General features: G+C 54.9%; 1 protein-coding gene across 1 annotated transcript; it reads right to left on the reverse strand.

The window, feature by feature from the left end:
• Positions 1 to 9583: 9583 nt before the first annotated feature.
• On the reverse strand, positions 9584 to 15403 carry J7T55_001952 (uncharacterized protein; the record flags this gene model as incomplete). The annotated part of the gene is made up of 4 exons (XM_053142868.1): positions 9584 to 9982; positions 10046 to 12217; positions 12272 to 12864; positions 13027 to 15403. 4 exons carry the CDS (start codon positions 15401 to 15403, stop codon positions 9584 to 9586), a joined length of 5541 nt encoding a protein of 1846 aa, XP_052994404.1.
• Between the last annotated feature and the right edge of the window lie 116 nt (positions 15404 to 15519).

Below are 15519 nucleotides of genomic sequence, written 5' to 3' on the forward strand. Positions count from 1 at the left end.
ACACCTACCCAGACATCCAAAGACCGTTATTGAGGCTGTGCAGTCCCACGATCCCCCGACCTCCCCCTGAGGCCTGACGACCAACCCCCCCGAAGTTTGTTTCCGAACGACCCCATTGTTACAAGTACTAGATCTCACTTCGGATTATTTTCATGTTTCGAATCCTAGTCTCTTTTGGAAAGGGGTGGGCAGATCACGAAAATCCTGTCCCAAACGAGAGAAAGAAAAGGAAAAGAACAGAACTCCAGTAGGAAAAGCAAAAAAAAAAGCCCAACTCCACTCACCGTTGCTGGAACGCTTATTCCTGCATGACATCTGCAAGTCGGCTCCACTGTACACAGTGCAAGGCCTCCCCCAGCACCTGTCGCCGTCGCTTGGTCAACATGGTGCTTGAGCATCGCCTACTCACACCACGAGCATGTCATCCGCCTCGCAGCTTACTTACATGATGGTCTACCCTGTAAAAGGCAGCATTAAGCATCTCACAATCATATGAAAAACAGGCGCAGCACTCCAAAGTTGTCAACTCTCGATGGCTTGTTACCTCCGTTTAATTGACGACCACTCAGGCGGAAATCCTTTAAGCACCCAGCAAGCGACAGCTATGGAATCATTCCTGCCGCTTTCGCCATTAGCCCTGTCCTGTCTGAGGAAGGCAAGCCTCCTTTTGTCTGACAGCGCCCTGACAAAGTTGTCGACGTCACACGCTGCTGCACGGCTGAAGTTCATTGAGATTCTGGCCCAGTCCGCCCGTGGCTCTGGATGAACAGCATTCCTGGAGCATTAGGCGTTGTCCATGAAGCACCTTGCATACCTTCACCCGCTCCAATGCTACTGGTGTGGTGGCATGCATTTATTGGATGCTTTCGACCCAAACTCAGGCCAAGTCAATCGCGGCAACCGCGAGAGAGTCTGTGCAAGTACTTCGCAGTCACCGGAGATTGGACAGTGCCCTCTCGCATCCCGAGCCTGTATTCATCCTTCCGAGCCATCACTGCCAGCCGAGCTCGAAACCAGTGGTACATGCAGCATATTGTTGAAGCAAGGCCTGTCTCTTAGCACCGCAAGGCACCCTCCGAAACAAGATGTCCACGCGCGTTGCTCCCAGTCGCATTCTCCTAAGTTAGGTGCACTACATGGAATATGACTTCTACTCATGGTCCACGATCCAACGAAATGACCTATTCTGTAAGCGTCTGACGACTGGATCACACAGCATCAAGACCACTCGAGTGTCCTGCTGTCAGGCCAATCTCTGAGGATAACAAACAGCTCCGAGAAGCATGTCATGCCAAGCATCACGTGGGCGTGAGATCAGTGCATGATTCTTCATGAGGCCTGCTTGTTCTCGATGGGCTGTGCCCGCCCATGTTGCCTGATTGTGTACTTGCGCCAGGGTGCCTGATCCGACCAACTCTTGGTGTGACTTCTGTGCCGTTTGGCAGACACAGATTACGTATGGTTACTACGACATGCTCGAGGTTCCACAGCTAAGATTGACGGAGTCAAGCGTGCGAAGACAGGAGGACGATGTCAGCGACACCAAGCCGGCGCGAAAAGGGGTAGCCCCGGACGGCACTGGAGTGTTGTGGGCAGACCTCGGCCCCAAGGAATCTGTCAACTCAAAACAAACAAAGCACTCAGGGATGCAAGGCATGATATGACCCGCTGGGTTAGAGTATCGAAGCAAACTGTATGGGGGTCGCCCAGGAAGGGCGTAGCATCCCAGTATGCACCGGCAAAGCCCGGGCATCCAAGCCGCACCTCAAGCTAAGGTCAGCGCGGCAAACCTTAGAGGGGCAGCCGCGGTCCACGCGCCGTGGAGTCTGTTCATTTCCACGCGAGCCATCTGGCGAAGAAGCCACAGCAACCGTGGAGACCCGAGCCGCTGACAAGTGGCGACCGTGGACTAAGACTCCCTGAATATGAATGGGACAAGGATTCTGACTCTGTTGATATATCAGTCTATGGAGGAAACCTCATTGTCCACCAAGGGTAAGATGGAGGCCGCAAGCACCGAAAATCAAGTAATGGGGCAAAAACCTCCGGAGACAAAAGCTTAATGCTTGGCCGCCGCCGATCGCTGGTTACCCGATGGCTATTATTGACTCCAATACTGTGTGAGTGCAAGGTGACTGACAGAATTCCACTGATTTCTGGTTCCCTCACCATGGTTGTCAAGTGGGCCGCACATTGAAATTGTGCGACCCGATTAAGTCGCCATTATTGCTGGGGCTGCACATGTTCAGCTTCGAATTTTGACCTATTCAAGCAAGCGAGGCATGTTTTTGGCATTTGATATTAAAGATTTTCCAGTCCCTTGCTTCACGGGGCAGATGCCGAGTTCGTCGCCGCGGGCCATTCAACAACTCCGCCCGGAGTGCCATGGTGTAATCGGGTACGCCAGGGTGCCCTGTTTCAGGCCTCACAGTCCCTTGTTAAGGAGAAGGGGGTTTGGTGGTTCTGTCCCGCTGTCTGCTTGCCAAAATGTTGGGGTCTATGAAACACGCATTTCTCGTGTCCATTCTTGACGGTGGTTTCGAATGTTGGTGTTGATTTACTCGTCAAGAACGATGTCGGCAAGGATGAGTCGAACTGATGCATTTTGCACTGGTTTTCCTTGTGGGGCATAACCAGCGAAGCCGCATCGGAATCGGGTTCGCTGGAACGTCGAGATCGCTACGGTACTTGTTAGTCGCCCCGCGCAATTCGATCTCATCGTGAAAGCTGGGCTCCGACTAAGAGTCTAATCTTGGCCCGATTCGGAATGGCCAGGCGTGCTACACCTTGCCAACCTTACTCAGCGGAGATGACATGTCGTCGGATTAGGTTTGAGACGTGCCATTGCCGCCGACGAGCCTCATTCATGGCGCGAGCCTTCTGGACCATCGAACTCATAACAATTGCCACCAAACACCCAAGGACCCAGAGCAAAGCTTCTGTGGAGTACTGGTTGCCGAATCTTGCGAAGACTCCTTGGGCTCCACAACTGACGGCTGCCTCGAGTCCAAAACATAAAGTAAGGCTGAAGAAATGAAATTCTCCGATAGTTTAGCTATCGAAGGATAGCATGACCAGAGGTCAAGATGTTGTTTTCCTCGTGCCAACAGTGGCCCTGCTTCTCGGCAGCGCGATTCATGGCTAACGCAGTGCAATTTCGACTTGCCCCAGTGCGTTGACGGAGTCTTGATACTCGGTTCGAAGCGTGAGGGAACCGATGACGACCGAGATATCTCAAGAAAGCCGAATATTTGATTGATGATTTCATTGTTCTAGTGTACGTACGAGTCCGAATTTTGTACGGGGCCCCGAACTCCTGCCAAAATCCATGCTTCGCGGATGTGGTAAAATACCCGCTACCGCGGTCGCCCAAAGTGGAATTCATGAGGGGACCGAGGTTCTGCATCTGGGTGTCGTCCGAGCCCAACATCAAGTTGCTCGGGTTTCCTTGTTCAGCCACGCGGGCCCTTCTTCACCCCGAGTCGTCCCGTCCACGATATTCACCAGTCTTGCAATGCTCGTCATATTGTGGGTGTATGGGCTGTGTTAAGGTAAGCGTGGTCACGTTGTTGACGATGATCTCGTGGGACTAGCGGGCGGCTAGAGGAGCAGAGGGCTCATTCACGGGGAAGAAAGCCCTAACACCATGCGGTTGGCGCGAGAGATCATAGGCAAGCCTGCTCCAAAAAGTACACACTGTGTACTTAGCGACTCCAACGCCGCCAGACATTCGGGGCAACTCGCAGATCCCAGCAGCTCGCTGTGGAATCAATGCCGCGATGCTCCAGCGCCATGCCTCTTTGGGGATAATTTGTTTCTATTCTTAACTTAACCTTCTTTGGGTTGCTTTTTAGCGTTTTGTTCCCTCTTTTCCACTTTTCCCTCCCACTGCACTGTCGGCCGATTGATTTCGCTTTGCCCTGCGGCTGCCCTGCCCCCTGTCCCCTTTTTCCCTCGTTTCACTCGCAATTGTTTGTGGCCGTGCTGCCCGAAACTCCGTCACGCCCTCGAGAAGCAACGTTCCATGCCTCTTGCAGCCACAGCCCTTGAGAACAGCAGCATATGTGTGTTTTGCAGATGACATCTTGGCATCTGCACTAACCTATACGCCATGTGCTAAGATATCTGGGAATGCTGGTGGGCCTGGGTATGGCCTCATGGTTTCCGTGCGGTGCGGTGCACGGTCTGATTCAGTTTCCTGCTCTCGAAAGACATTTGTGCGCCGAGCGCGTTTACTAGCCAACCAGCGTGTAATATGACGCCCTTGCTCAGATTGCTGGGCGCTCTGTCGCCCTCGTCTCCCGTTAGAGCGACATTGACGGTGTTCCCAACATCAGGGAACGACGAACGGTCATCCACCCGTCCTTTTGAAGGACGGCAGACATTATCTGCACGGTAGGTCCGGCAACAAGAGGCGAGCCGCACTAATTACCAATCCATGATCTACCACAACCAATATCGGCCGAGTTCCGACCAGGACAGCCTCTCAGTGCGCCGGGCAACGTCTCGGGGCAACTGCTGTTTTGCAGTTTTTCTCGCTGATCCTATGACCTCAGGCTCTGAAGATCTCAGCCTTCTCAGGGTTTGTACCGAGGTCCTTGCGATGCCGCTGGCGCTTGTTGACTGTCTCTCGGCGCCGTCTGACCCGACGGAGAACAGAGCCGTCTGTTTGGTGCCTTGCTACTGCCGCGACGGGTTTGTTTTCGCGCATTTTCGAAGATGACCACATCAACAGGTCATGCTATGTAGCGTGCTGCCGACGATCTGATCGCTGAACCTGGTAGCTCCTGTCAAGCACTAAGCTACTGTGCTTCTGCCCTAGGCTGCCTGAAGTGATCTCACTTCGTTGGCGATGTCACCTTGGCCACGGAGTGACAGCCAAGCCCGGGCCTTTCCTGGCCACAATAAGCTCCTCGTCATTCTCGATGTGACGATTGATGGTAACGATCCTAGGACCACCCGTTGAGAGGCAGCGTGCGGGACGAACATGTTGAAGAGCAAAGATGAGCATTGCTAATCCCCTACCTAACTAGCATGATACAGGCATTAGTCTCGCAGTATCACTGGGAAATCTGATAGCAAATGCTGTGCACCGTGCCACCTGTGCGTTCAGATTTCCTGGTTCTGTTCATGTCAGGGGATTTGGGGTTGGATGCAGCCGGCGGGAGCCGCTCTTCCAAGTCAAGGGCGGTGAGGCGCCCAACCTGGCGAACTTCACATTGCAAATGGCTGCTTTCGACTGGAATGCGGCGGCAGTCCACCCGAAACAGAACTATTACCGACGGTACCGAGTCGCCTCGTGGCCGGCGAGCATGATGGCATGGGGCATGGGGCATGGGGGCATCGCCCAGCTAGAGCAAAGCATGCCATGACACACCAAATTAGAGGGGGGGCGCAAGACCTGTCTCGCACACCGGCGCCGCTGCTAATTGGACATAGCGTACCTGGCACGGACGCCTCGCCTCGGTGGGTGTCGCGGAAGCTTGAACATCCCCGGGCTATCGGTCGCCTTCACCTTCCAAGAGGCGCGGGCTCAACGGGTGCACATCGTGAGATCTATTGCGACAGTAATCTCGGGAACCTGGATGAGCAGTGATCATCGCGAGACTCTCCGCCTCTCGGCCTGCGAGGCTCTCCCTCTCCGCACCGACAGACCCTAGGAAAGGGACCGGAATGCTGCGAGCGGTCGCCCCACTCCCAAGAAACAATGGACGAACCAAGCCCCCCATCCTACATGGGTCCAACTTCGCTCATCGCATTTGCGGTTAGCCGATTACTAAATATAGTAGCATCAGCGTGCAGTCCCAAGCTGGCCGTCCACAGCCGACCCACGCAGACAGCTCTTTGCTGACTGCACATGTAGTCTGGTAGCCAGTGGTCCTCTACCACTCCTGGGACAGAGGAGCACAGTATGCCGTGAACCACCGCCACGCAGCCACGCATTTCGCACTACTGCGAAGGGCTCTCTTGTCTATGACGGACAGCAAGCCCCTCGTCCGACCTCAGTAAGGTTGTGGATCAAAGGCACGACAAACCTTGTGTCAGTCCAATTAGCGGCCCAGCTTCAGGAACCCGAGAGCCAGCGACCATGCAACTCCTACGACACTGCAGCATAGCACAGAGGCTATCTAAGCTTTTCATGCGGGTTCATGTGCATTGATTGATCACGCGGCCGCGGATCGGGCAAACCACAACGAGGGCCAACCTGCTTAGCGCAATGGCCCTCTCTGTCATTGATCTGCTGGTCGACGATTGCTTCTCGTCGGCTGGAGTTTCCAAGGCCAAACGGGCAGGCTGGATGGCAGGCAGGCGTGCCATGGAACCGTCTGCCAGCACATCAAGGACGTTGTCACCAAGTTGAAGCCGCCGGCCTACTGCTCGCGCGCAGAGGGACGCAGCAGTGAGACAAAGAGGCCCACGAACTGACCGCTTCTCCTGTGGCCTATATTACGATCACCATTTCACAGCAGCTTTCATGTCCAGTAGGGGAGGAGGAGGGGTTGATCGATTGGATACCAACCACCTACACCAGGGTGAGTGAGCGACCCTGCGTTGCGTAGCACGCCGTTTGTTCCTGACGTTCTTCAGGTAACACCATGTGAGGCGCATGCCCCCCCTTTGTTCCCCACGTACCTCGTGCGGCAATGAGCAGCAGTCGAGCGAAGCTGAAAGTCCGCCCAGATGTGGACTTGGGAGTATTCTCGTGGGGACGTCGCAGATTACCTTGATTGATCTCGAGCCGCCCCTCCTCCCCCCAAAGCGGACAGCTACTTCCAATATCTGTCTGCAAGCGCCCCGGGAAGCAGCGCGACACGATAGGAATTCTCCGACGTGGGTTACCGCCAGATGCTTCAATCAGGACCGCGTAGCACGGAAGCCGCCGCCGCCTTCTTCTCGATTCTGCTTTCCCTTTCTCTCTTTTCGAGATATGTCCCATCACGTAGTCGAGGGATATGTCATGTTTCCAGACTACTCTAAAGTACCCTTGGCAGACCGTTGAGCATGGACAGGCTGCTTCATTGAGGACCCTACGGAGGGGCCAGCTCTTCTTGCCCCCTAATCTGTCTATAGCGTCTCATTGAGACTCATAGTGACTCACTCGGTTGCGGCCTGACTGTCAGCTTGTCGCTCTACCGGCCACAGCGTGGCAGCGAGACAACCATCCAGCCCAAGCCTATGCCCAATATCGGGGGGCTTGGAGTGGCTCAGCCCTGCGAGGCTACTAGGTGGTCAATCTGACAACCACATTCCTTCTGTCCCTCCCTGTGTGTATGGTCGCATCGTCTTTCTTACCTTTCCAGATCGGGTCCTGACGAGAACGTAGCCAGGACGCGGCTGAGCTGACCGCGTCATTCTGGGAAGCACACGTTCGGCTGGCCTGGGCGGGTCCGGAGCGAGAAGAAGTCACCCAACCCATAGACGTGCTTACTGTTTGCGGCGCACTCTGGCAGTTCTGGTTGGCGTTGTTATCTTTTTTGCCCGGTTGGTCGCCCCCTTTTTGCTTTTCTCCTTCGCCCGCAAGTCTTATTTCTGTCCTATCGGGTCCTAGCCCTCGCTCACCGCAAAAAAGTCCCGTCATAATTGAATTTGGGGGCGCCGCCAGCCGGTCAGGTCGCTGGCATCGCACCCGAGGGCATTGGACTATGCGCCTGTCAAAGCTGTGTATGGCTCTCTATATTTGGGGGTTTGCTCCCACCCGCCTGTCTGGAATCGGGGTCCGGATCTTCAGGCACCCTGCTCGCCTGCACGTCAGACGGATAAGGGTAATCGCTTATTCGTCCGCCGGACGGCACTATGCAACGCGGAGCCCGCGTCCCTTTGGGATCGGGCCTCTCGTTCCTTTCCTCTCACCGCTTGCTCTGGCTCCCGGCGTCATCTCGAGGAAGCTTGAACCTTGAACGGTTGATGGGATTCACCCCCCATTCCTCGTGCGAGGGTTTCAGCTCGCTGCGCCCGCGTGCCAATCATGGTTCCGCCGCGTGCGGGCCGATTGGACGGGGTGTTCGAACGGGATGCTGTTCCTCAATGGGGGTCATTCTGAGGTCAGCGGTCTAGTGCCTGGCTCTTTATGCTCGCATTGTGTGGCTTTGCCGACTATGCATGCCTTTAGGAATCTTGACTATATGCATGGTGCCCAGATATTGTGGTCGGTGATTCCAAAGATGCTTACAGAATCGGTAGAACGTTACGCTTGTGGCGACGGCGCGATCCTGAGTGTAGTATTCGGGAGGCTCGCTGACATGATAAGTTAATTGAATATAGTCAGCGTAGGATGCCATCGCCTTTTTGCTGGCCCATGGAGGCAAAGAATCCTGAGCCGCAGTCATAGACTGGCGCCTTGGTGAACCTCAGCCAGTGCCGCGGCCACGTGAGCAGCTGCTTGCAACCTCACCTCGTGGATGATCTATCTATCTGCCTACGACTCTGGGCACGTTGAATGCTACGTGGTGTCAGATCCTTCGTGGGATAAAGATTCTCACCGCATCGAATTGGGCCTGCTGCTGCGGAACATGACAAGTCTCACCGTGGAAAGAAAAGAAAGATCTCGTGTCCTGTGAGAACAGACGCAAGTCAGCGGCAAGGTGACATAGGCCCAGATAGGTCGTTTATGACGATCCCAGAGATAGAAACGTAGCGTGAGTGACTGACGGATTATACACATCATCTCAGCGTCACAGCGCTTCTTGCAACGGTCCTTTTGTCTTTCTGCCTATCGTTGAGGCCGACGTCTGGTTGTCCGAGGAGTGCTGGATTGTTCTATGCACAAGTCCGAGCATGTGATCTCCAGAGCTTCACTGTGCCCGAGTAGCGAAGCCCGAGTCGCGAAGCCCGAGTGCTCACACGTATGGCAGAGTTGTAGAAGGCCGATGATCTTTGTCCTTGATGCCCTACCAAATGGGGCCTCTATGTTGAAAGTACGTAGCTATCAGATCAACGACGAAGTGTACTCTGGGCATGGCCGACAGAAGAGACCGTTGTGTAGAAGCCAGCATCACGAATAAGGCTTCAACAGACATGTATAGGCGTCTTGGTGTCATAGTTATTATTCGATTCTCTGTAGAAATCAAAGCTGCTCGCTACCCAGAAATATCAATACATCATGGCGCCCGCCCACCAAATCCGCCAATCCAGCGTACGCTTGCTTCGTGTATATGCTCGCTACCGCTTCTTCTTCATGAACGTTGGGATATCTCTTGTACAATGAAAGCGTTATGGCGTCCAACTACCAAACCCATGTCTTTCTAACCGGACCCTTCCTCCCTTTGCCAACCAGCCAACCAGCCAGTCCCCCACCATCTCTCCTGCTTTGGAGAGGGGGACGCCCAAACAAGACTGCCAGCCATCAATCTAGCCTGTCTAAATGCACAGAAAGGGAGGTTGAATGTAGATGAAACTCTCTCGGCCCAGCTGCCTCGAAACAGCCATATCCTCCAAGTGAAGAGTCCGAAAAGCCAATGCATAGCCATGCGTAACATCCTGTGAACACCTCGCCATGCGGATCCCTATACCGGTAAAGCAGACACAAATAGTCAATAACATATGAAAAGAAAAGGAAATCCACCTATCGAGAGCGTGGTGTCGACTACCACATGGGTGCGTCTGGTAGAAGTGGTTCGCCGAGGCCGATGCTGACCTCCTGAGCCACCAGGCCGAATATCCAGTTCGCCTCCGTCGCGCTGCTGCACTGGAAACACCACTTCGTGACCTTGCCGGACAGGCCACCCGTCTTTGGCGCGAGGCCCACGTTGTTCTCTTCGTCACGCACCTCCTCCCACACATTGAGGATGATGCCGCGGCTGCCGAGTCGGCTGAAGCACTTGGATCCCAGCACGACGTCCAGCACGATCAAGGGCTTGTCTTTCTCGGGGCTTGATGATCCAAAGCCAAATGTCTTCTTAGGAGCTTTGGTTACAATGACGCGCTTTTCCATCCCGTGCTTAATTCGTAGTTCTTGCCTCATGCCAGGAGGCGGTCGTGTGATCTGTAGGTTGCAGTTGCCATGGTCCTCCCATTTTGATGAAGTGACGAGCAGATGGCAACGTACTCTGAGGTTATCACTGCCCAAGAGTTGGGTACGGCCGCTTGCCTCCGCCAATGACACTGATGGAGACCGCGGAGTTGTCATGCCATCAGCCGAAGAAGAACTGCTTGTGTACAACGAGGCTGCTCCGCCCATCGCGGAACTGGGGCGGCTGGAACGGTCGACGTATGATTTGTTGATGTTGAAAGAGAGGTTTCCGGAGCCTGTCAGACGCTTGAGAAGGGATGGCGCCGAGATGCTGGAGGAGGTGCCCTGGGATTGAGACAAGGACTGGGATGGAGCGCGAGTCGAAGCACGGTAGCTGTTCTTCCTACCAAACAAGCCACGGCGATTACTGCTGCTTGACTGCGACTCCGGCCCTTGCTGTTCTGGCTGAGGTTGTCCGAAGGCACGGAACCTTGACTCTTCTTCCAAGGCCCTGTATTTGGCATTGTTGAGACGGGCTTTGTGTACAGCCATGTAAAGTTCGGTGCCTTCGTTGGCCGAAGGCGCACGGAAGCGGAAGATCTTGCCGTCAATAGCAGAGAGCTTGCAGTAGGGCCGAACCGGTGAGCGAATTTCAAGGTCAAGAACCGTGCTCTGACGGATCATGACAATTGGTGTCAGCTCAAGGGCGATCAAAGGCTGTGTACGAGCAGGGTCGGAATCGTTAAGCTCAGATGAGCCCGACGAGTTGAGGGCCCCAGGGCCAGAAACAGAGTGGCTAGCAAGCGGGTATGCTTCAATCAAGCCGGGGGTGATATTGATAGAGCACGGCTCATCCAGTGCTTCTGTCCATTGGCCCTTTTTGTTGGACCAGTATGAGATTGTCGCGATGGTCTTGATAATGTACTCGGGGTCTTTGGCACCTCCTGGGCCAAGTCGCCCATACAGGCCAACTTGAGAAGCTGATTGTGAAGGGGCAATGCTATTGTCGGATACAACGGTTTCAGCACCCGAAATCACCGATTCTTGCTTGATACTGATGGCAGGCTGGGTGTCTGGGACGTCGGCCTCATCAAGTTCATCGTCAGAGGATTCGACATCAGAGGCAGAGTCACTCTCAGTCTCCGAGGAGTCAGAAGAGACGTCAGACGGGCGGTATTCGTGTTTGAGAGGCGACGACCCACGGCGTCTAACTCGCGACGCAGGAGGGTTGAGGTCCACCGGTGGACCGAGAGCTGTAGACTTGTCGGGAGTGAATGTGCGGTGGACCGGAGGTGGAGGAGCTCCGTCTTCTCGGAAGGGCTTGTTGTTGGGGGGCGACTTGGTGAGCTTCCTGGGTTCAGGTCGCATGTCCTCTCGAAGTGGCGTCGTTGGGAGAGATTGAGGCCGGGTGACTCCATGATGAGAATTTCGAGTCGGAGTTCTGTCTGGGAAGTCGCTGACTAGAGGATTGCTTGTCACTGATGTTGGAGTGGTCGGCGTAGTAGGGGAGCTTGCATGCCGTGTGTGATAGCGGCTAGGTGTTTTGGCTTTTGGCTGATCCACGACTTCGTTGGGAGTCTGTGATACGGTAAGGCGCGGATCATGCGACCTGCGGCGTTTGGCTGGCTCTGCGCCTGTTCGCTCGCCCCAGGGAACAGTGACATCTGATTTGGCTGAAATGATCGAGGCGCTGTCTTCGATCAGGGTATCAGTTATGGCCGGTGGTACCGGGTTGGTACCTAGTATATCCAACCAGTCCAAGACTTGGTCCTCCAGGTCGGTGAACAGCGTGAATACTTCGTACCACTCTTTGCCGTTGTGTCTGCCACGGACCATGACAACCAGCGCGCCAGACTCATCGCCCCGGCGAGCGGATATTGCCGTCTTTGGGATAGGGGGAAACAGAAGACAGCACCGCGCATGACCAATATCTCGTATGAGAATGTCGCCTCGATCAAGTGGGTCCTTTGGCTTATCTCGGTATATCAACTCAACCCGGCACTCGAGTCTCTGGCCACGAGAATGGGAAAGGTCCATGGAGAAGTAGTCCTTGGCATTGACTTGCCTGGTTGGGTCGATGAGGATGCGGTCCATGACGTTCAATGTTCGGAGGTCACAGCATCGACTGGTGTCAGTCTTGTTTGCATCTTCGTCCGTCTTGCGAGCTACCTCTTCACGATGGCGTCTTCGTGCCTTCTCCTGGAGAGCTGAGAAGTCATCAATCACCGCTAGCAGGTCTTGATGCTGGACCCCGAAAGCTTCCGCGCTCTATTGACTTGTTAGTTACCTCACATTCAAGGCTGCGAATGGAGAACACCTTACCTTGAGGAGCTTCAAGAGCCCCCTGATCCGGGCCACTGGTCTGGTCAAGAGATGTTGAAGATCGACAGGCTGTCCCTTGGTGTCTACGACGTCTCCATCCTCATTACGAGGCATGGCATTGACCAAGGAGTCCTCGTCGTCGGCTCTGCCTGGAGCTGGAGCAAGATTGACAACGATTCCCTCGAAGCCAAGACGCCAGACATCCAGATATTTATCATAAACAGGGTAAGCTGTCAGGAGCCAGGTGAGAATTTTGTTGACATCATGCATAGGCGCCCATTTGTGTAGGTTCCTGAGTTTCTCGAGGGCAATACCCATGTTGACCACTGTCTTCCCAACAGAATCCGATTGCCCATCTGGTGCAGGCCCGAATAGATCAGTAGCGTAATCTTGTTTCCCGTGCACGACTTGGTTCAAAAGGACTGGAACAGCTCCATCCACGAGGGTTTTCAATTCCCGTTGATAGAAGTCTTCATCGACCGCAAATTCTCTCAAGAGGTCGTCGACAGTACCATGTCCTAGCTTGCTGGCTCGCCTCCGGAGGCTGCCTTTAGATCTGGTACTTCTGGCACGTACCGGAGCATCGTCGTTGTCTGGTAGAGAGAGTACCGAGACGAGATCTGAGTGCTTCGTAAGACGGCGTTTTAAACCTGAGCCTTTACTCCTCCGTGAGGTCGCACTGGACCTAGTAAGTCCTGTTGTCTGAGTCACGGTAGTGTCCGACAACATTGACATGGTCTCAGACCCGACCGTACTTGCTGACTCCTCGGAGGCTATGGTCGACAATTCATGCAATCCACTTGTTGGTGGCGGTTTTCGTCGGGGGACAGCTGGCGTCATGTATGCGCCTTCGGTGTTGCTGCTGACATCTGTGGAAACATAAGATGATTCTGGCGACAAGGGACGCCTCTGGTCCTCCGCAGCAGAGTGATGGCGAGTATCATATGCCATGTGCTCGTCATGGTCATCAACCTCATCCATATAACTGAGTTCCGACTCGGGTCCCATGTCCTGATAGCTGGAATAGGCCTTTGTAGGGAGCTTGTGTCCACTGGATTCTCCTCTGAAAAGGTTGTTCAGGGTCTCGCGTAGAGGCCTTTTGACAGGACTTTGCTTCATTGGAGAAGAGCCACTCCTAGTAGCCTTGCTCCTCTTCAAACCCGCTGGAGGACTGAAGGGCGGCTCTGCGGGCTTGTCTGGGACCTCTGTTGAAACATCATCGTCGTCTCTGCTTTCCTGCCGAGGCTGTTGCACCGGAACCGTGCCTGCATCTTTCTTCAAGTCTTTCTTGGACGGCAGCTCTGTCGATACTTGTCTACGTGCAGGCTTCTCGACAGGTTTCTCGGCGGGGGCCGGCTGAGAAGCGGGTTTGTCAACGAAGGGGTCGACCGTCCCATTAAGCCAGCTCTCGATGCTTGGTGGCTGATTTGTGACTGGCTTCGGCGGGTCAACCCTCTCATGGACGATCTCCTTGGCCCCTGTCACAATCTTTTTGAAAGCCTTTGGTACAGCCTTGAAGCTTGAAGTCCTCTGAGCCTTCGGTCTCTTGATGTGGTGGTGATCTGCCCCCACCGGCAAGTCAAGCTCGCTGAAAGCTGAGTAGCCGAATGGCACTTCTGCGAGCGACTTTGCTGGAGCACTGGAGGGTCTTTCGGAGCCATCGTACGAAGTTGAGTCCTCACTTGTCCAAGACTGGTCATCCTCGGACAAACTCCCAGTTTGTGTGGTGGCTGTGTCATTGACAGTCGCAGCTGGGCCCGTAGCACGACGCTTCCTTCTTGGAGATACTCGGGGCTTCGACTTCCTCGTAGGAGTAGCCTCGATATCTGTGTCAGGCTCTTCAATGACTTCGATCCTGGCAGACGGCGTTCGGTCCCGTCTTGTGCTTGGAATCCTGGTCGTTTTCTCCCTGGATGCTGTTCTTGAAGAAGCTGACTGGGCGGATGCGCCTTCCTGAGAAGCATGCTCAAGAGGGCGCACTCGAATACCATCGTCTGGCAAGGGCGCCGCCATCTTCATCGGCCTCACACGAATCCCGTCGCTGCCACCGACTTGGGGACTGGCCGCACGCATCGGTTTGATTCTGATCCCGTCGTCTCCAGTGCGTGTGCTCTGGGTTTTCGTGTTGCTCGATACACCGCTGGCAGCTTCCTCGACTGTGATTGTCTCTCCGCATTTGGTGCTGTATCTTTGCGTTGGCTTGGAAGCTTTGGGGATCTCAACCTTGGGGATCTCGGGAGGCTCTGGGGAAGCTGGCAGCTCGACTTTGCTTGCCCAGTCCTTGATTTTGGTCTGCATCTTTACCGGCTTCGCTGTTTTCTGCAGAAAATCCTTAGGAATTGGGCTCGGGCCCAGGCCTCCCGCTGCTCCTGGTTTGTTACCGGCTGTGGCTGCTTTAGGAATGTTGTCACCGCTATTCCGTTTCATCCAGTGTTCATCGCTGACTATTCTCTTCTTTGGGGGGCCTTTGATGCGCGGATCATCTGGTATGACCTCCTTGGGCACCGGCTTCTCTTTTGGCTCTGGGACCGTATCCTTCTTGTTCTCGACCTTTCCAAGAGGAGACGCCTTGGGCGAGGTTGCAGATTTCCGCCTAGGCTTCTGCCGGGATTTGATGCGCACACGGTCTTCTTCGGTCACACTATCGGCGTCTACATGTATAGCAACTTCGGTCGGCTCGCTGGCAGCGTCTTCGGGGTTTCCTTGCACCATGGCGGTAGCATTGGCCTTCTGCCAGGCCTTGACCCGAGCCTGAACCTTACCAGGCTGTTGTACGCGGCGGACGGCATCCTGGCGCATTTGCTGGTGCAACTCGGCTCTCACCGCTGCGGTGTCGAGACTCTTTCGCCTCGAAGCAGCGACGCGGGCGGCCGAGGGTCGCCCAAGAAGAAAATCGCCGAGCAGAGTCGGCTCGACAGGTTTCTTGACAGAGGACTTTCGGACTCCCCCAGAGCCAGCCCCGGCGGCGGCAGGAGCGCTTTTCGGGGTCTGGGCGGCCGATGTCCTACGGTTCGGTGGTGTGGCGACGCCATTGTTTCCGGATCGTTTGGCAGCAGAGGCGCGGCGTGGAGAAGGCGGCTGTTTGTCCTTGTCTTTGCTGCCCTCGTCGGCTGACGGTTTCGCAGGGGCCATCTTCTAGAATTGAGCTTGTCAGCACCGCCTGGGCCGCCCATTGCTTCGTGGTGTAGGTGTTCCCTTTGACCGTTGATGTCCCGTTTGGGAGGTCGGCATGCGCGGTGAAGAGAGCA

The sequence above is a fragment of the Diaporthe amygdali genome (assembly GCF_026229845.1).
Source record: "Diaporthe amygdali strain CAA958 chromosome Unknown NODE_12_length_1037015_cov_66_201586, whole genome shotgun sequence".
Taxonomy (NCBI): Eukaryota; Fungi; Ascomycota; class Sordariomycetes; order Diaporthales; family Diaporthaceae; genus Diaporthe; species Diaporthe amygdali.